The sequence below is a fragment of the Hordeum vulgare genome, chromosome 1H (genome assembly GCF_904849725.1).
Source record: "Hordeum vulgare subsp. vulgare chromosome 1H, MorexV3_pseudomolecules_assembly, whole genome shotgun sequence".
NCBI lineage: Eukaryota > Viridiplantae > Streptophyta > Magnoliopsida > Poales > Poaceae > Hordeum > Hordeum vulgare.
Window position 1 is genome coordinate 475,384,527 of NC_058518.1, and position 22,106 is coordinate 475,406,632.

Below are 22,106 nucleotides of genomic sequence, written 5' to 3' on the forward strand. Positions count from 1 at the left end.
TATCTATTTTCTCATGGTGATGTGGTATACGACCTAAAGTCAGATCTTTCCCAAGGTTTGTGTGAGGTGTGGAGAACCCTAGGATATACACATGTCATATACTAAGGTGAATCTTATGCTTTTCATGTTCTTACTTGTTCCCTTCGAGGATGGTGTACTGCTTGATCCTCCCTCGTGGATGTATAGGTTTGAGCGGAGCTTCACGATGACGAGGAGGGGTGCAAGAACAATAGTGTGCTTACACCATCTGTGAGGGAAGCTTGGAAGTGAAGACGTAAGAAAGAAGAGGAAGACGTGTTGCTACAACAACCGAACGTCCAACCAACAACCCGGTCTATCAGGTTTGGGCCCTAACGACTAGTAACCAACCTAGAAGTACGACTTGAGGAGAACGCAATAGGAGTAGACTTTTCGGTGAAGTTGGATATCCACCTTGCTACCCGGACATCCGACCCCTAAAGCATGCACTAAGGAAGTTTCCCAAACCCAGATGAGCATCAACCTTTGGATGTCCGGCTAGCTACCTGGACCGTCCGGCCTGCCTGCACGCAGAATTTGGGCAAAGCCCATGTATCTTGCCCTCTTTGCCCCCTCACTTACCCTTCATGCCTTAGATATATATACCTCGAAGCATACTAGACAAGCTTGAGAGAGCTTTGCTCATCTATCCTTCTCCACTGGATACCAATACCTCCATTAGGAAAGAGTCTCAAGGGATTAACAAGACCTCCATCTCTGTTTGAGATCTGGGGAAGATCTATCTCTCAAGAAGTTACTTCTCCTTAGAGATTTGGGGAGAACTAACTACTTATCTTTACTTTTCTTTGTTATTGTTGAATGCTTGAGATCCATCAGTTTGCCTTATGATTTGAGTACCTATGGTGGATCATGTGCAATAGAGTGATTTCCTCTTCTGTTTTCCCCCAATTTCGCCTTGTGTTATTCACGATTTCTTCCAAATAAACCTCTAATTTGTGAAGACTGCGCAAACCTAGAACTTGGTCCGACATTAGCGGTCCCCAATCCAACAGATGCAAGCTGCTAGCTAGGCAGCAACTGTCGGGGCCCAAATTGAACCCCACCACCCGTCGGTGTGAGAGATGTGGCAGAAGTCGGCCCACACCATTAACGCCCATCGTGCCCCGACTAGGACAAGCAACCTTGGGCACGAGATCTATGTAGGCGCGTAGGAGGACACAGCTAAATCATCGCGCTACCGATCACCACATAGGGCTTTGCCCTCGTGGTAGCGAGTGCGAAGGAGGCCGGGAGGAGGGTACCTAGGCGTCGGTAGTTGCCACATCACACGTATCAACCATCGCAAGCAACGCAAGAGCGCCTTGGGGAGGGGGGGGGGGTCGTTGAATCTGTTGGGTCACAAATGTTTGCAAATATAAAACCACTTGTTCACATTCTTTCTCCTTTTGGATCATACTGTTACATCTATCAGGAGAAAGAATGTTACCTTTAGTATCCGAAAAAAGAATGTCTACGCACACATCATGTCAAAGTCATACTCACAGGTACATAATAGGAAGCAACACAAGCGCCTTAGCACATATGGAACGACAATAAATAGGTGCACGTATACATCTCAGATTTTTGTGCTACTAATCAATACACTATCGGTAGAAACTAAAGTTTTAAATGGCTGAAGCTCCAAGTGTGGCATCCACGCTAGATTGCTAGGTAGTAGCAGTTAGAGAAATCATGTTCATGAAATCAAATAAAGATGTACTCCCTCTGTCCCAAAATAAGTGCATCAAGCTTAGTACAATTTTATACTAAAGCTAGTACAAAGTTGAGACACTTATTTTGGAACGGAAGGTGTATTTCACAACAAGAGAAACAATATCGAATAAAGAAGTAATCTGAAAATGAATCTTTATGAGCACACACAAAAAAAATCAGAGTAAGGAATTGTATATGCAGGCAAGTGCATCCTGTTATGTGCGGTATTGTTCTTGTGACACAACCCATATAATTTGAGCTATTTATCGCAAAACAGCTACAAACAACAAACATGAAAGTAATAATTTAGCACCGGATTGATCAAATATAAAGGTTTCAGCTGGGAGGCTTGCTGTTTAATTCAAATGGACTTGTGTTTGGTCTACAGAATTTAAATAAATTGACCACAGAATATAGGAGAAATGATTCCAGGTAATGGCTCTATCTACCAGTGAACCATTAAGTGGGCTACACGCAGAAATAACAACGTGGCTTTTAGTATCAATTTTTAGGGCTGTCAACCACGTCAAAATTAATTCTCTATTCCTATTTTAATGCTCACCCATTTAAGGCTTGGTGGTTTGTAAATGTTCTTACATGCTAAGGATTCTAATGTTTTATGCGAAGGAGTAAAAACATCAAGCATCTAGCATAAACAGAGCAATGTTAAATTCACCCTTCAACCCTATACTCCCAACAACATTTGAATTGTAAACTAAGATTATCAAAATGGTCCACTTTCCACCCTCACTTTGTTTCACAAATAGTTTTGAACTTTGGTCGATGTGGCCGGATACCACATCCCTGCCATGTCAGTCTATGAGCAAACAAACACTACAAGAACTAATAGTCCAGAACAAACTCCACTATCTGAAGAAGAAAACTTCACAAAAAATGTTGGAGATGGAAGGATTTTTTATAGATATAGCAGCTCAATAATGGATTTTGATGACATAGAAGCAATATGGTACTGATGTGGCATCCACCTCTACCAAAAGCATGTGAAACACCCGATGATGAAAAGTTGACTGTTCCAATAGTTCAGGGTACCAAATCAAACGGTTTATGTTTAGGATTAAAAATTAGATATTTTTCTAACTTTTATGACAAACGAGCATGGTAGACTGCAATTGCCAAATCCACAAGTAAATTTGAGATATACAGCTTTACACAATACTAAACTTACACCTCTAGTGTCACACTAACCAAAACTTATGTATAGGGAAGTTCAAGCAAGTCTCATACACCATATATTTCACACACGAAAAAAAAGAATAACGACCTACAAATCCAGTATACTAGTTACGAGTTGAAAACTTGTGCTCCCTTGGCAACCTTGATGAAGACATCCTCCAAGGTGGTATCAGCAAGGCCCCAAGCGTGTATGTTAAAACGGCCTTTTGCACTCTCAACTTCATGGAAAACGTCAGCTATCTTCACCTCCTGCTTTGGCAGCTCAAATTTCTGTGTTCCAGATATGTGATATATCCTGTTCGCATTCGGCGACAAACGGCGAACTAGCTGTTCAACCTCCTGCTCATGTTCCGAAGATGTTGTCATTGTGAACACGTAGGTGCCTCCATATCTCGCTTTCAGCTGCAAAACATTGCAGAGGAAAACATTGTAAGTGCTTATTAAAGTAGGATACAGTTACACAAAATGTAGTTATGTGCTTAATACAAGTGAGTAGGTAATCTACCTCTTTCGGATGTCCAATGCATTGGAAACCACCATCAACAAAAATACCCAGTCTATCACATAGTACCTCTGCCTCTTCCATTGAATGTGCTGTCAAAAAAATATACTTGATGATTCACAGTATCTATCAAAGCAATGAGGAGATGATCAGGAAAGTTGAATACTTGTAAGAATAATGGCACGGTTTTTCTTTGCTTCCTTCACAACACTCCACAGGTTATTTCTTGATGCTGGATCTAGCCCAGTGCTTGGCTCGTCCATGAAAACAACCTACAATTATGTATGAAATTTTTAGTTGCAGGTTCCATTATATTTTGTGCATATGGAAACATAATAGGAATCAGGTTACTACTTTGGGGTCTCCAATTAAGGAGATTGCAACACTAAGCCTCCGTTTCATGCCCCCACTGTACTTCCCCACTTGCTTATCGCCGACACCGCCACGGAATAGGTTAACACTCTTCAAAGAGTCATCAGTTGCCTGACAGCACAAAATATTTTACATGTCATATGTTGAACCTTTCGGAGGAAAAAAAACATATGTTGACGCATTCAAGCATATTATGATCTGAAGTTCTGAACTATTGCTTGGCAGAACCAATGAACATATGTCACCACATTTCGCAATGAGGTAAATAATAATAGATACTGGTGCAGACATACAGAAATTGCAGAGCTATACCTTCAGTAGTTCAGCGCCTTTAAGATTTTTTAGTCTTCCATAAAACAACAGATGCTCTCTTCCCGTCAATGTTTCCCAGAGCAAGCTATATTTCAAAAGGTATTAACATTTCTGGCAATATATTGGAGATGTATACAAAAAGTACCATTAGATCAAGGTCGTACTCGTGTTGTGGGCAGACACCCATATTTGTGTATATTTCATTCATATCAGTCCTTATATCCATTCCATGGACATAAGCAGTGCCAGATGTAGGTGGAATGAGCCCAATCATCTGTGGAGGAAAAATGGAAAATACATCCACAAGGAGTGAATATTATTTGCTAACTTTGTCCAAAAATGAACGCACTGTATGTCTAGTCGCCATACCATACTGATGAAGGATGTTTTCCCTGCCCCATTCGGGCCAAGCATCCCAAAACATTGTCCTTTTGGGAGGGCAAGAGACAACCCACGAACTGCAAGCTTGTCAGGATTTCCATCCTTTCCGTGGTAAACCTTTGTTAGGTTATCAGATATAATAGCATGGTTTGCACTGGGTTCCAGCAGAAGCTGCTCAACTACCTCTCTCTGAACATAAAAAGAAATCAATTATCAAGAAACACATACATTGTCAGGGTCTTCTCTTATAAAAAAATGAATAAATATCTTTGAGAAATATGCAAGGGATTAACCTACTTCTTGAGTAGTGTCGGAGTTCTCCATTTCAACTACTACTTTAGGTCCTAACCGCCCGAAGCTATACCTCCGAAATGATGCAGCTCTCTTCTTAAAGCATGTCAAGGAGATCAACAACCTTTTACGGAGCCCACCACCCAATGATGAGACTTGATCAAGATAAAATGCCAAGGGGAGAAGTATTGCCCATTCGATAACCATGATAATCAGTACAGTACGCATTCCATTGACAGGGTCACCCAAATTAGTCCACTTCATACCATCGGTTCCCATTGCAGTTCCAGAGAATGCATATTGACCAAACTCGTATAACCCTCGGTAAAGTGAAAATCCAGGGATGATCTCCATGACTACTATCCAGCCCTCTTTGTATGGAAAAACATAACTTGAATTGTCATGCATATGATCTAAACAGAGTTTTCAAACGTAAACAAGAAAGTAACTTACTCGGGAAACGATTATCCTCAACAAAGAAACGCAGAAGAAATGCCCCTAGTAAACCAGAACCAAATACATAAATGTAACCAACCACTGCAGCACCGTAATTTTAGATTAGTTACTCACAAATATATTATAACCACTCCTTTCTTACTTATAAGAAATGTAGCGACAGACCTGTGGCTATTTTGACAGAAGAAAAGAAGGCTGCCGCGAAAAATGCGAGTGCAATCTGCAGATTTATGTATATGAAGTAGAAAACAATCTGAATGCCGTAATCGTTTGCTGTAAAGAAACGCAGACCTGTACAAAAATCAAACCATTTTAAGGAGACTACATTACGTAAAATGCATGAAACTTCTTGATGATTTTCGAGATATTTACCTATCAAGGAGCCAAAAATGATAAATAGTATCATATAGACAGCTGACAGAGCAAAGAAGTAAGTATAAGTTATCATCCAGTAAGGGCCATCCTTCAAACCATGCATCTTCATCATAATTTTCAGCTTTTGTTGCTTCTCATACACGAGATATGTTAGTATAACCTGTAAAAAGTATTGTACCAACTCATGATTTTATCCATTTTGTGTAAACTAACATAAGGTGGTGTCTCATACTCACTGGAAACAGTAGTTCAACGATCCAGCTGAAGAATAGTGCACCAAGAAGAGAAGACAGGTCAAATTTCATTTTTGTTCCTACTTTAGGCATATCTTTAACATATTCGAGCAGCATTTCCACTCCACTTCCTCTGAGAAATTTGATGTATGCATTGGAAGCCTATAAGAAAGATAGTAAACTTCATAGTAATAGTTGAAATACAAATGAAATTCACTTAATATGAACTGTGCACCAGTTAAAAGCACATACCATGTTAACCAAGCGTGGCAGTCGTAATAGTGCAATGGCCTCAAATGCAGTATTGTTGTTATAGGTAGAGTTGAACAAAATACTAATGTCAAGGCTGTCCTTATTTGTGTTCAAGAAGTTGTAACCTGTGAAGAGAAACATGTTATACACTGAATGAGAAGAACCAATCGTAACACTTCACTGAACTAGATCAGCGGGTACCTGCGGCATATTCATTTGCCTTCCCTCCTCCACTTCCCCTTTGTTGTCTATAACCCTTAAATAGCTCGTCATTGATAATTGATTCACTTTCACGCCATAACGTCAAACCTTGAATGCATTCTACATCTAGACATTCAAAAGAACATTGGGAATGGAAAACAATTAGTAGGTACGCCAGGGATACAAAATGTAAGAAAAAATAGCCAACAATGGCAATATTATGTATCATAAATAAAAAATCAGTAACTAAAACAAAATTTCCTGCACGAAACTTAGATCCTAGTGTTTTAAAGGAATAGCTTAAATTCCAGTTCCATCTAATTAGTTGATGTTACTCACCGAGTTGAAGGGGTATCGGCCCAGCGTTGACCGAAACTGTTTGCGACAAATTGGACCGGCACTGAGGTTGGACAATATACAGAGTATTCCCCGGAGTAAATGCTGGCTCTAAAAGCTGTCTATACGACGTCTCCGTGTCAGAGCCCTGAGACAAACATATCCAACCAAAAGCTCCGTACATTAGAAAACGAACATCGTAGTAGTACGGTACGGGTGTATAATCTAGATGCGCAAATACGTGTGGAAGAAACTTACAGGAACAATCTTGGAGAGCGCATTTAGATAGTTGGTGAAATTCAAAGGAGAAGACAGAGCAGGGAACAGTTGACCCGAAAGGCCTGCCGTTCAAAAGCAACAGAGAACAATTGAGCCTGAATTATATGAACGAAATGAGCGCATATTCCGAACCTGAATTACGGGAGAGAACATACTTTCGGCGAGCGAGCGGTTGGTTCCGGTGACGAGGAAGGCGGCGGGGCAAGACCCGGTGTCCCGGCATGCCTGCTCAGGCAAACCGTCGAACGGCTGGGAGGCGGTCCCGGCGGCTCTGGACTCGGGCGGGGGCAGCTGGACCACGGCCGGCCACCGCGGCGGCCTGGGGATCGGGCAGCTGGCGACCTGGTCCAGCGTGGAGTACTGGACGCCGCACTCGGTCCTCCTGCAGCCCCCGTCGGCGGCCGCGTCGACGCACGCGCAGCCGCAGCGGTACTTGGGCTTGTCGATCTCGCGGTCGATGGCGCCCTGCAGCAGGACGAGCAGGAGGCAGAGGAGGATCGGGAAGAGGGTGATGCACAAGTTGGTCTTCAGGTTCCTCTTCTGCAGCAAATCAGAAAGCTTGGCGAATTCAAATCGATTCACGGCCATGTCGCCGTATTCAGGCGACGGGACGGAGCAAGAAACAGAGCAACAAGGGGGACCTGGAAGCAGAGGTTCTTGCGGAGGAGGGCGTTGGCCTGCGTCGAGAAGCCGGCGGCGCCCCTCGAGCCGGTCGAGGAGTCCATTGCTGGGTTTGGAGAGGACGATGGGGCTGAACTGGCAGGTTGCAGCAGCTCTTGGTCGTCTTCTCAGAATTTTATAGCCGCCTTCGGCCTTCTTTGTCAGCTCCCGCCATTACTGTGGTGTGGTGTGGTGCCTTCTCTCTCTGCACACGGTGTGGGGGTGCAATTCACAAAGAAAGAAAAATGTGATTATTAGCAGCTGTTGTTTTAGGATGATTATTTATTATACTGTATTATGGTACGAAGGAAGTAGCAGCTACAGTCGTACTCCTATGTTTTTTGTTTGCCTTCTCAAGTTTGTCGGAAGCTATGTGGAAGGTAAGAGTTTTTCTGTATTTACTCTGCATATTAGTTTTGGCTGAAGAGAAAACAATGATAAAAAAAAAGTAGTGTGATGTAGAAATATATACGATGATGAACCTGATGGTATTTGTTATGTTCATATTTTTTCTATAAACCTGGTTAAAGTTTATAAACTTTGATTTTAGACAAAGTTAATATGTGGAGGAAATAAAAATGGAGCGAGTAGCTAATATGCGGAGGAAATAAAAACAAAGCAAGTACTCCCTCCGTTCCAAAATTCTTGTATTAACTTTGTCTAGAAATGGATGTATCTAAATACTAAAACTTGACTAGATACATTCATATCTAAACAAATCTAAGACAAGAATTTTGGGACGGAGGGAGTAGTTAATATACGGAGGAAATAAAAACGGAGAGAGTACCTGTTCTTGAGAGTGGATTGGACGAACTGTCTCCAAATAAGTAAATATATTTATTACATTATTATCTTCTACTATATTTAAATACTAGTTAGACTTCATTAAGCTATTTCTCTCAACATAAAAGCATGTCACCTTATCCTATACTCCCTTCACTCCTATCTAGAACTCGTTTAAGAGATTTCACTACGGACTACATACGAAGTAAAATGAGTGAACCAACATTCTGAAATATGTTTATATACATCCATATATAGTCTGTGATGAAATCTCTAAATAGACTTATATTTACGAACGGAGGGAGTAACATGCATGAGGAAAAGCCACCTCAACATGTAAACATGATGAAAATTTCTATATATTAAGTTATTTATATTTAATAAATATTTTTACAAACACAAGAAATTGCATGCACTTCCTGTTGGAAATATGCCCTAGAGGCAATAATAAAATGGTTATTATCATATTTCCTTGTTCATGATAATCGTCTACCGTTCATGCTATAATTGTATTAACAGGAAACAGTAATACATGTGTGAATGAATAGATCACAATGTGTCCCTAGCAAGCCTCTAGTTGGCTAGCTCGTTAGTCTATAGATGATCATGGTTTCCTGATCATGGACATTGGATGTCATTGATAACGGGATCACATCATTGGGAGAATGATGTGGTGGACAAGACCCAATCCTAAGCCTAGCACTAGATCGTATTGTTCGTATGCTAATGCTTTTCTAATGTCAAGTATCTTTTCCTTCGACCGTGAGATTGTGCAACTCCCGGATACCGTAGGAGTGCTTTGGGTGTATAAAACGTCACAACGTAACTGGGTGACTATAAAGGTGCACTACGGGTACCTCCGAAAGTGTCTGTTGGGTTGGCACGAATCGAGATCGGGATTTGTCACTCCGTGTGACGGAGAGGTATCTCTGGGCCCACTCGGTAGAACATCATCATGACCTCAATGTGACTAAGGAGTTAGTCACACGATGACGTGCTACGGAACAAGTAAAGAGACTTACCGGTAACGAGATTGAACAAGGTATAGGTATACCGACGATCGAATCTCGGGCAAGTTCTATACCGACAGACAAAGGGAATCGTATACGGGATTGATTGAATCCTTGACATCGTGGTTCATCCGATGAGATCATCGTGGAGCTAGTGGGAGCCACCATGGGTATCCAGACCCCGCTGATGGTTATTGGCCAGAGAGGTGTCTCGGTCATGTCTGCCTGTCTCCCGAACCCGTAGGGTCTACACACTTAAGGTTCGATGACGCTAGGGTTATAGGGAATTGTTTTACGAGGTTATCTAAAGTTGTTTGGAGTCCCGGATGAGATCTTGGACGTCACGAGGAGCTCCGGAATGGTCCGGAGGTAAAGATTGATATATAGGACGGATGGTTTCGGACACCGGAAGTGTTTCGGGCATCACCGGTAACGTACCGGGACCACCGGGACCACCGAAGGGGGGGGGGCAACGACCCCGGGAGGCTAGATGGGCTAAGTGGGGAAGGGAACCAGCCCCTAAGTGGGCTGGTGCGCCCCCACCCAGCCCATGTGCACCAGAAAAAAGGGGAAGGGGGGGAACCCTAACTTAGGTGGGCCTTAGGCCCACCAGAGGGGTGCGCCACCCCTCCTCCTTGCCCTGGCCGCCACACCCCCCATCTGGGAGGGCTGCCGCACCCCCTAGGGTGGGAACCCTAGGGGTGGCACCCCCTCTCCCCTTCCCCTATATATAGTGGGCACTTTTGGCCTTTGGAGGACACGGTTTTTCCCTCTCCCTCGGCGCAGCCCTGCACTTCTTCCTCCTCCTCTCTGCCGGCGCTTGGCGAAGCCCTGCCGGGAGACCTCGTCTCTCCACCAACACCACGCCGTCGTGTTGCTGGTCTTCTTCCCCAACCTCTCCCTCCTCCTTGCTGGATCAAGGTGCGGGAGACGTCACCGGGCTGCACGTGTGTTGAACGCGGAGGTGCCGTCGTTCGGCACTAGATCGGAATCGCTGCGAGTACGACTCCATCAACCGCGTTCTAGCAACGCTTCCGCTTAGCGATCTTCAAAGGTACGAAGATGCTCTTACCCCTCTCTCGTTGCTGGTCTCTCCATAGGAAGATCTGAACATGCGTAGGAAAATTTTGAATTTATGCTACGTTCCCCAACAGTGGCATCCGAGCCAGGTTTTCTATGCGTAGATTCTATGCACGAGTAGAACACAAAAGTTGTGGGCGATGGTTTGTCAATTTGCTTGCCGTTACTAGTCTTATTCTTTTCCGGCGGTATTGTGGGATGAAGCGACCCGGACCGACCTTACACGTACGCTTACGTGAGACTGGTTCCACCGACAGACATGCACATCGTGCATAAAGGTGGCTAGCGGGTGTCTGTCTCTCCTACTCTAGTCGGATTGGATTTGATGAAAAGGGTCCTTATGAAGGGTAAATAGCTTTGGCATATCATCGTTGTGGCTGTCACGTAGGTAAGAAGGCGTTCTTGCTAGAAACCCAAATCAGCCACGTAAAACTTGCAACAACAATTAGAGGACGTCTAACTTGTTTTTGCAGGGTTTGACATGTGATGTGATATGGCCAAAGTTGTGATGTTGCATGTATGATGTATGAGATGATCATGTTATTGTAATAGGTTTCACGACTTGCATGTCGATGAGTATGACAACCGGCAGGAGCCATAGGAGTTGTCTTAATTTATTGTATGAGATGCAATGCCATGTGCTTACTACTTTTACTTCATTGCTAACGGTTAGCTATAGTAGTAGTGATAGTAGTAGTTGGCGTGACGACTTCACGGAGACACGATGATGGAGATCATGATGATGGAGATCATGGTGTCACGCCGGTGACGATGATGATCATGCAATGCCTGAAGATGGAGATCGAAAGAGCAAAGATGATAATGGCATATCATGTCACTATATGATTGCATTGTGATGTTTATCATGTTTTACATCTTATTGCTTAAAACGACGGTAGCATAATAAGATTATCCCTCTTAAAATTTCGAGAACATATTCCCCTAAGTGTGCACCGTTGCGAAGGTTCGTTGTCTCGAAGCACCACGTGATGATCGGGTGTGATAGATTCTAACGTTCACATACAACGGGTGTAAGCCAGATTTACACACGCGAAACACTTAGGTTGACTCGACGAGCTTAGCATGTACAGACATGACCTCGAATACAAGAGACCGAAAGGTCGAACATGAGTCGTATGGTTGAATACGATCAGCATGAAGTTGCTCACCATGGTGACTAGTCCGTCTCACGTGATGATCGGACACGGGTTAGTCAACATGGATCATGTATCACTTAGATGACTAGAGGGATGTCGATTTGAGTGGGAGTTCATACTTAATTTGATTAAATGAACTTAATTGTCATGAACTTAGTCTAAAAGTTGTCTTTACAAATATTGTAGATGTCCAACGTCAACCTCAACTTCTACGCATTCCTAGAGAAAAACAAGCTGAAAGATGATGGTAGCAACTATGCGGACTGGGTTCGCAACCTGAAGCTCATCCTTGAAGCAGCTAAAAAGGCTTATGTCCTTAATGCGCCGCTAGGTGACCCTCCCACTCCCGCAGCAGCCCAGGACATTCTAAACGTCTGGCAAGCGCGGAGTGATGACTACTCTCTGGTCAGGTGTGGCATGTTATACAGTTTAGAAACGGGGCTCCAAAGACGTTTTGAGCAACACGGGGCATATGAGATGTTCCAAGAGCTGAAGCTAGTTTTTCAAGCTCATGCCCGTGTCGAGAGATATGAAGTCTCCGACAAGTTCTTCAGCTGTAAGATGGAGGAGAACAGTTCTGTCAGTGAGCACATACTCAAAATGTCTGGGTTACACGGTCGTCTGACTTCACTTGGAGTCGAACTTCCGGATGATGCTATCATTGACAGAATCCTCCAGTCTCTCCCACCAAGCTACGAAGGCTTTGTGCTTAACTACAACATGCAAGGGATGGAGAAAACAATTCCCGAGTTGTACTCGATGCTCAAGTCTGCAGAAGTAGAGATCAAGAAGGAGCATCAAGTGTTGATGGTCAACAAGACCACTAGTTTCAAGAAAGGCAGGGGTAAGAAGAACTTCAAGAAAGACGGCAAAGCTGTTGCCGCGCCCGGTAAGCCAGATGCCGGGAAGAAGAAAAAGAACGGACCCAAGCCTGAGACTGAGTGCTTCTACTTCAAGGGAAAGGGTCACTGGAAGCGAAACTGCCCCAAATACTTAGCGGACAAGAAGGTCGGCAACGTTAAAGGTATATGTGATATACATGTTATTGATGTGTACCTTACCAGCGCTCGTAGTAGCTCCTGGGTATTTGATACCGGTGTTGTTGCTCAAATTTGCAACTCAAAGCAGGAACTGCGGAATAAGCGGAGACTGGCCAAGGACGAGGTAACGATGCGCGTCGGGAATGGTTCAAAGGTCGATGTGATCGCCGTCGGCACGCTACCTCTACATCTACCGTCGGGATTAGTTTTAAACCTTAATAATTGTTATTTAGTACCAGCTTTAAGCATGAACATTGTATCAGGGTCTTGCTTAATGCGAGACGGCTACTCATTTAAGTCAGAGAATAATGGTTGTTCTATTTATATGAGTGATATGTTTTATGGTCATGCTCCGCTGGTAAATGGTTTATTCTTGATGAATCTCGATCGTGATGTTACACATATTCATAGCGTGAGTACCAAAAGATGCAAAGTTGATAATGATAGTCCCGCATACTTGTGGCACTGCCGCCTTGGTCATATCGGCGTTAAACGCATGAAGAAGCTCCATACTGATGGACTATTAGAGTCTCTTGACTTTGAATCATTTGACACAAGCGAACCGCGCCTCATGGGCAAGATGACTAAGACTCCATTCTCAGGCATAATGGAGAGAGCAACCGACTTATTGGAAATAATACATACTGATGTGTGTGGTCCAATGAACGTTGAAGCTCGCGGTGGTTATCGTTATGTTCTCACTCTCACCGATGATTTGAGTAGGTATGGGTATATGTACTTGATGAAGCACAAATCTGAGACGTTTGAAAGGTTCAAGGAATTTCAGAGTGAGGTTGAGAATCAACGTGACAGAAAAATTAAATGTCTACGATCTGATCGTGGAGGAGAATATTTGAGTCACGAGTTTGGCACACACCTAAGGAAGTGTGGAATCGTTTCACAACTGACGCCGCCTGGCACACCGCAGCGCAACGGAGTGTCTAAACGTCGTAATCGCACTTTATTAGATATGGTACGATCTATGATGTCTCTCACCGACTTACCGCTATCATTTTGGGGATACGCATTAGAAACTGTTGCATTCACTTTAAATAGGGCACCGTCTAAATCCGTTGAGACGACACCGTATGAACTATGGTTTGGCACGAAACCTAAGTTGTCGTTTCTTAAAGTTTGGGGCTGCGATGCTTATGTGAAGAAACTTCAACCAGAAAAGCTCGAACCCAAAGCGGAGAAATGCGTATTCATAGGATACCCTAAGGAAACTATTGGGTATACCTTCTATCTTAGATCCGAAGGTAAAACCTTTGTTGCCAAGAACGGATCCTTTCTAGAGAAAGAGTTTCTCTCGAAAGAAGTAAGTGGGAGGAAGGTAGAACTTGATGAGGTAATTACACCCCCTCTCGAACAGGAAAGTAGCGCAGTGCAGGAAGTTGTTCCTGTAGCGCCTACACCGACTGAAGAGGAAGTTAATGATGATGATCATGAAGCTTCGGATCAAGTTACTACTGAACCGCGAAGGTCCACAAGGGTACGCTCCGCACCAGAGTGGTACGGCAACCCTGTGATGGAAATCATGTTGTTAGACAACGGTGAACCTTCGAACTATGAAGAAGCAATGGCGGGCCCAGATTCCAACAAATGTCTTGAGGCCATGAAATCCGAGATAGGATCCATGTATGAGAACAAAGTATGGACTTTGGTGGACTTGCCCGATGACCGGCGAGCCATAGAAAATAAATGGATCTTCAAGAAGAAGACTGATGCAAACGGTAATGTAACCGTTTACAAAGCTCGACTTGTCGCAAAGGGTTTTCGACAAATTCAAGGAGTTGACTACGAAGAGACTTTCTCTCCCGTAGCGAAGCTGAAATCAGTCCGAATCATGTTAGCAATTGCCGCCTTTTATGATTATGAAATTTAGCAAATGGACGTCAAAACAGCGTTCCTTAACGGGAACCTTAAGGAAGAGTTGTATATGATGCAACCAGAAGGTTTTGTCGATCCTAAAGGTGCTAACAAAGTATGCAAGCTCCAGCGCTCCATCTATGGGCTGGTGCAAGCATCTCGGAGTTGGAACATTCGCTTTAATGAGGTGATTAAAGCGTTTGGGTTCATACAGGTTTACGGAGAAGCCTGTCTGTACAAGAAAGTGAGTGGGAGCTCTGTAGCTTTCCTCGTACTATATGTGGATGACATATTATTAATGGGGAATGATATAGAGATGTTGGAGAGCATAAAGGCCTATTTGAACAAGAGTTTTTCAATGAAGGACCTTGGAGAAGCTGCATACATATTAGGCATCAAGATCTATAGAGATAGATCGAGACGCCTCATAGGTCTTTCGCAAAGTACATACCTTGACAAGATATTGAAGAAGTTCAATATGGAAAACTCAAAGAAAGGGTTCTTGCCAGTTTTGCAAGGTATGAGATTGAGTAAGACTCAGTTGCCGACCACGGCAGCAGATAGAGAGAAGATGAGTTATGTCCCCTACGCTTCAGCCGTGGGCTCTCTAATGTATGACATGCTGTGTACCAGACCTGATATAAACCTTGCCATAAGCTTGGTAGGGAGGTACCAAAGTGATCCCGGTACGGAACACTAGACAGCGGTCAAGAATATCCTTAAGTATCTGAAAAGGACTAAGGAAATGTTTCTCGTTTATGGAGGTGACGAAGAGCTAGTCGTAAAGGGTTACGTCGACGCTAGCTTCGACACAGATCCGGATGACTCTAAGTATATGTGTTGAATGGTGGGGCAGTGAGCTGGTGCAGCAGCAAGCAAGAAGTCGTGGCAGCATCTACATGTGAAGCGGAGTACATAGCTGCTTCAGAAGCGGCTCATGAAGGAATTTGGATGAAGGAGCTCATCACCGACCTTGGAGTGGTTCCAAGCGCGTCGGGTCCTATGACACTCTTCTGTGATAACACTGGAGCCATTGCCATAGCCAAGGAGCCCAGGTTTCACCGGAAGACGAAGCACATCAAGCGCCGCTACAACTCCATCCAGGACCATGTCCAGAGTGGAGTGATAGATATTTGTAAAGTACACACGGATCTGAATATTGCAGACCCGTTGACTAAACCTCTTCCACGAGAAAAACATGATCAGCACCATAATGCTATGGGTGTTCGATACATCACAATGTAACTAGATTATTGACTCTAGTGCAAGTGGGAGACTGTTGGAAATATGCCCTAGAGGCAATAATAAAATGGTTATTATCATATTTCCTTGTTCATGATAATCGTCTATCGTTCATGCTATAATTGTATTAACACGAAACAGTAATACATGTGTGAATGAATAGATCACAATGTGTCCCTAGAAAGCCTCTAGTTGGCTAGCTCGTTAGTCTATAGATGATCATGGTTTCCTGATCATGGACATTGGATGTCATTGATAACGGGATCACATCATTGGGAGAATGATGTGGTGGACAAGACCCAACCCTAAGCCTAGCACTAGATCGTATTGTTCGTATGCTAATGCTTTTCTAATGTCAAGTATCTTTTCCTTCGACCGTGAGATTGTGCAACTCCCGGATACCGTAGGAGTGCTTTGGGTGTATCAAACGTCACAACGTAACTGGGTGACTATAAAGGTGCACTACGGGTACCTCCGAAAGTGTCTGTTGGGTTGGCACGAATCGAGATCGGGATTTGTCACTCCGTGTGACGGAGAGGTATCTCTGGGCCCACTCGGTAGAACATCATCATGACCTCAATGTGACTAAGGAGTTAGTCACATGATGACGTGCTACGGAACGAGTAAAGAGACTTACCGGTAACGAGATTGAACAAGGTATAGGTATACCGACGATCGAATCTCGGGCAAGTTCTATACCGACAGACAAAGGGAATCGTATACGGGATTGATTGAATCCTTGACATCGTGGTTCATCCGATGAGATCATCGTGGAGCTAGTGGGAGCCACCATGGGTATCCAGACCCCGCTGATGGTTATTGGCCAGAGAGGTGTCTCGGTCATGTCTGCCTGTCTCCCGAACCCGTAGGGTCTACACACTTAAGGTTCGATGACGCTAGGGTTATAGGGAATTGTTGTACGAGGTTATAGGAAGTTGTTCGGAGTCCCGGATGAGATCCCGGACGTCACGAGGAGCTCCGGAATGGTCCGGAGGTAAAGATTGATATATAGGACGGATGGTTTCGGACACCGGAAGTGTTTCGGGCATCACCGGTAACGTACCGGGACCACCGGGGGACCACCGAAGGGGGGGCAACGACCCCGGGAGGCTAGATGGGCTAAGTGGGGGCTGGTGCGCCCCCCACCCAGCCCATGTGCACCAGAAAAAAGGGAAAGGGGGGGAACCCTAACTTAGGTGGGCCTTAGGCCCACCAGAGGGGTGCGCCACCCCTCCTCCTTGCCCTGGCCGCCACACCCCCCATCTGGGAGGGCTGCCACACCCCCTAGGGTGGGAACCCTAGGGGTGGCACCCCCTCTCCCCTTCCTCTATATATAGTGGGCACTTTTGGCCTTTGGAGGACACGGTTTTTTCCCTCTCCCTCGGCGGAGCCTTGCACTTCTTCCTCCTCCTCTCTGCCGGCGCTTGGCGAAGCCCTGCCGGGAGACCTCGTCTCTCCACCAACACCACGCCGTCGTGTTGCTGGTCTTCTTCCCCAACCTCTCCCTCCTCCTTGCTGGATCAAGGTGCGGGAGACGTCACCGGGCTGCACGTGTGTTGAACGCGGAGGTGCCGTCGTTCGGCACTAGATCGGAATCGCTGCGAGTACGACTCCATCAACCGCGTTCTAGCAACGCTTCTGCTTAGCGATCTTCAAAGGTACGAAGATGCTCTTACCCCTCTCTCGTTGCTGGTCTCTCCATAGGAAGATCTGAACATGCGTAGGAAAATTTTGAATTTATGCTATGTTCCCCAACACTTCCAATTTTTGTTCTCATATTACTTCAAGTATGAATGTTCCATACAACTATATTTTTATTAAAATATTGCAAAACATTCCTGCTACAATGTGCGGGCTATCATCTACTTGGTTAAACAAGAGACAAACAAGATACCACGTTCTTGATTGTTGGTTTATGAGATTCATGGTTGCTCACATGGAGTGGTAATAAGCCGCTACATTTACATGGCTATTTCTATCTATTAACCATATTATCATTCTCAGAATTGCTATGCCCCCTCCCATCACCACAACGGTTTTCGTTATAAAATTTAAACCATGGTTTACGTCACCGTCTTGTTTGAAACATAACAAAACATGACTCAAAATTAAAACAAAAAGCCAAAAAGGTTGGTTGCAACACCATAGTAGTCAACCTCTACAATCCAGAACATCGAGGAACCACGCATCACAAACCACCAACTCTACTAAAGAAACAACAGATGCCTAGGCCCAACATTCTTGAATCTTGATGATGACCACAACCAGGGAACCTATTTTGGCTTTCTTCAAGGGAGACTGGGTGGGCGAGCTTGTGATCTCCCGCGGGGTATTTGGGCTGAATATGGAGATAGTCTCCTTGGTGGTATGTTTCGAGGTGGAGAAGATCTATTCTTATTTATAGATTACCTGTTTAGAGTGTCATCCATGGAAATATTTTTGAACAAATTAGAGATGATCAGGGCACCTCCGGTGCAATAACCAGGAACAATCACCCCGATAACAGTTGGTGTGGCTGACAGATGAAGGTTGAGATCATCTAGAAGAGGGCAATCCCCTTTTCCAGAGGGCACTCCAAATTGGATGTCTACTAATCAATAATGAAACACTAGTATTTTCTTTGAATATCAATTCAAGTTGCCTATTAATCACTATTAATTACAAAAATTGTAAAATCTTCTTGTTCCGTTAAATTGTTGCAGAAAGGTGGTAAAAAAGGAGGGAATGATGACATTATCGAGATCTACATCAAACATATATCATTTTCATATAAAGAAGACCCAGAGGAGTTACGGGAACGTAAGTTGAACACTGTCACGAGAGTAGTCTGTTTCTTCATGTCCAACCACACGACATTCTTGGAAGTCGTCTTTTCACGATATTTGCTTCGCAAAAATACACCCTATTCAGCATAATCCTCACCACCACCATAGATTGAACTTGTACTCAACTATTTCCATCACAATCAGAAAGATTGTAAGACATTTCATAACAATCCATCTTGAAGAACCATCCGCAATAACTCTTTTGTATGATTTGATCATGATATGTGAGTAATCCCCTCGGACTAACAATCTTGATCAGTTGATGTCGATCAAGGCCACTACAAAGTTATCCTTTTATTGTGTTTTCTAACCTTGTATAGCTATGTATTTTCTTTTTACTCTAAAAAAAACTATGTATTTTTTCCTAAGGCGGTTATAAAATAAGGTGCGCGTGCATACACTTATAGGGATGGATGTATATGTGTGAATCTGACTATATATTATTTTATTGTGTTAAAAATATTAACTAGGTACGTACTTTTTCCTAAATCGGCAGAACTCCGGTAACACAAAAACAAACGACAACTATGTCCCTGATACCAGCCTATAGCTTCACCCCCAAGTATCCAGTTTTCACATCCAACTAATAAAAAAAGTACAACTTGACCATGAAAGATTATTCAACTTAATAAATTGAGTGAAGCTTAACAGAAGGCTATCCACCCACGCACCTCGATCGCAATTTGCAACAAAATAATTGATAATGACACATGCATCAAGTGGTAGAACCAACCCACCAGGGTTCGGTCATAAACTTTAACATTGGTGGTCGTATTTTTTGAATTTATTTTAAGCAGTCTAAGAAGGGCAGTGCTCTGCGTCAACACATCGGCCAAAACTTTCGACCGGCCGCACGCGGGCCGTCCGATCTATCAGTTGCATGCGGGCCGCACCGTTAGATCTTGATGCAGCAAAAAATTTCGATGCAACAAATTTCATCCATGATGCAGCAATTTTCGTTCACGGTTGCAACAAAAATATAGTTGTAGCAAAAAAAAATCAACGTGGTCGTAACAAAAAAACGAATCTGATGATGCGTGGTAGCAAAACAAAATAAGGGTTGTAGCAAAACAATCCGGTGAACTCGGGTTGCAACTCTGATGAACGTGTATGCAACTTTTTTAGTGAACGGTTGCAGCAAAAAATGATGCCGGTTGTAGCAAAAATTAACATGGTTGTAGAAAAAAAACCGGTTGTAGCAAAAAATCCGACGAACTGAGGTTGCAACCAAACGTATATGCAGCTTTTTTTAGTGGACAAATGTAGCAAATTTGGACACCGGTTATAGCAACTCTAAACGATCATCACAGGAGAAAATGTTGCATGGAAATACGCGCGGGTCACACGCGAGACGCGTGGGCAACGAGCGACCGGCGTGCCGAAGGAAAACGTTTCCCTTCAAAGAATATGCGTTCGGTGAAAGTAAATATTTCCATCGACTACGGATACGTTTATGATGACTTTGTCAATCCCAAAATAATGTATAGGCTCATTCATCTCCATGTCAGGTCTACCTCAATGCTACAGCCTTGATAGTTGATACACAAATTTTCTAAAGGAATGTGCAACATATGTTCCAAAACATCGTGTCTTTCGAGTAAGAGAACAACGGGTTCACTCATTAACAGAACAATGTGTAGCACAAAGAGATGAAATATGCTAAAACTCCTTTATTTTTGTTGGCTATCCGGTCAAAAAAAATATGCCCCACACTGCGCGTCTTTCGGTTCATTAATATTATTAATAGATACAACACTTTTGTGAAATTCATGTGCATATTCTAGAAAATGTGTCACCCAATTTTCCTAGGATTTAGAGTTAGCTCATCATTCGTGTAGTTGTGTTGTAGTGTGTCATTAAACATACTTGTCTCGACTCGTAATGTATTTGTCAGTATTTAGTAAACAAACAGAAAATAGCTAATTTGCTTTTTTCATGAAATTATTTTCATAATATATTCTTATCTTTTTAAACTAGAAGTTTTTTGTTACCCTAGCCTTTGTGTCAACAATGTATACATCCTTGGATGATGACAAGTAAGCCAAGATTAATCTTGCCTAAGAGTTGATGTTTTCTGAAACATGGTATAGGGACAGACATGCGCATACACACGCACACATTACCCCTACGAACGTACGCACCCACATCCTACCTCAATGGTCATACCCCAAGAGACTGAGCCGACCAATCGTAAGATTGCTAACTTATCACATGTGCCATGTGGTTGATGAGAATGTCGTCTCCCATTGAATGAATATTGTTAGAAAGCCTGAAGTACATCCAGGAAATTGCAAGCACGTGCACCAAGTCTAAGGGCATCTTCAACGGCAACTCGCAAATTTCCTTTCGCGTTCATCCACGGACGGGGGGACTAAAGAACGTCATACAACTATAGCCGTATACATCTGTCTTTCCTCTTTTTTTTTAAGTCTGCACGATCAAATAGCCGCATAAATAGAAAACATACATTTAAATAGCCGCATGCAACAATAGCTTAAATTTAGGAAAGTTCAAGTATTACATACCAACATTGTTTTCCCCTTTAACCGTTGAGGGATGCTCAATCAGATCTTTCTTCACCTGCTAGTGAGTTGGTCGATGCCGAATTAGTTGATGCATTTGAATAAACTCTTCAAATGTGTCCGGATTCTGGTCAACATATTGCTCGTATATGTACTCCATATCACAATCCATTGCTAGAAAGAAGAAGGGAAAACTGCTTTTTAGCTCCAACGATTCATCAAACAGTTGTTGGGCATGATGAGTATAACAGTAGAGGATGGTATCTGACGGGGCGGTAGGATGACAAGGGTTGAACGGCAGTGAAGGAGAAGCGGGGTGGATCCCTGATGGAGCGTTGGAGTTGACGGAGACGTAGAGTTCTAGTAGGGGTGTGGCGTGGCGACTGGGGTGGTGGAGCGACGACAAAGGCAAGAGAGAAAAAATGAAGAAGAGAAAATGGGGAGCATGGATACGTGGGTCCGAAAAAGGTTTTGGACGTTTGTCTCTGTTTTGTGGGAGGAAACACATCCAAACCGTCCCATGAACCGATACAAGACCGTATTGGATGACTTCGATGGTCTGAACAGCGTTGCCCCCGAACGGATGAGGACAGTTTGTGTGTCCACCTTAAAGATGCCCTAACGCTTGAATCCAAATGAGATGGTTTCATCACAAGTTTTATAATCATTTAAGCTAATCTACACTCAGTTACAGGGTCTTGGCTCATTATTTTTGTCAAAAATTATGACTCTCATACTATGAGCTCCAAAGCCAAAAGGTTTTGGGCATAGGTTTCCTTGTATAATGAGCCACAAATAGTGGGTCGAAACAGACGGTACCATGCGTCGATCTCATGTTATGCAGACATGTGAAGCGAGCATGTAAGGTTGGAGAGGTCAAAGTTGGCTAACAAAAACTGCACTAAAAACCTTGGTGATGTAACTATTTATAGAGAGGTCCAAAAATAATGTCTTTAGTCAAGCATATTTTCGTTGTCGTCACATGAACTTTTTACCGGTTAGA

The 22,106-nt window shown here is 43.5% G+C and overlaps 1 protein-coding gene across 1 annotated transcript; it reads right to left on the minus strand.

Annotated features, from left to right (window-relative positions):
• Positions 1-2,861: 2,861 nt before the first annotated feature.
• LOC123446787 (ABC transporter A family member 7-like) lies at positions 2,862-7,801 on the minus strand. The gene is made up of 18 exons (XM_045123333.1): positions 7,557-7,801; positions 7,071-7,455; positions 6,895-6,977; positions 6,640-6,784; positions 6,301-6,426; positions 6,100-6,224; positions 5,851-6,009; positions 5,612-5,774; positions 5,405-5,530; positions 5,237-5,320; positions 4,790-5,154; positions 4,481-4,681; positions 4,276-4,385; positions 4,112-4,196; positions 3,782-3,910; positions 3,594-3,699; positions 3,431-3,519; positions 2,862-3,327 (listed from the first exon to the last, which is right to left on the minus strand). The coding sequence occupies exons 1-18, from the start codon at positions 7,638-7,640 to the stop codon at positions 3,034-3,036; spliced, it is 2,859 nt and encodes a 952-aa protein (XP_044979268.1). The 5' UTR covers positions 7,641-7,801; the 3' UTR covers positions 2,862-3,033.
• Positions 7,802-22,106: the final 14,305 nt, after the last annotated feature.

What these genes read in the sequence shown, in the direction of transcription:
- LOC123446787 (XM_045123333.1), bottom strand. Translation starts at nt 7,640, where the DNA reads ATGGACTCCTCGACCGGCTCGAGGGGCGCCGCCGGCTTCTCGACGCAG. An exon ending in TCGTTGAACTACTGTTTCCA is followed by an intron (nt 5,775 to 5,850) that starts GTGAGTATGAGA and finishes TACTTTTTACAG; the next exon opens with GTTATACTAACATATCTCGT. An exon ending in CCTTAATTGGAGACCCCAAA is followed by an intron (nt 3,700 to 3,781) that starts GTAGTAACCTGA and finishes ACATAATTGTAG; the next exon opens with GTTGTTTTCATGGACGAGCC.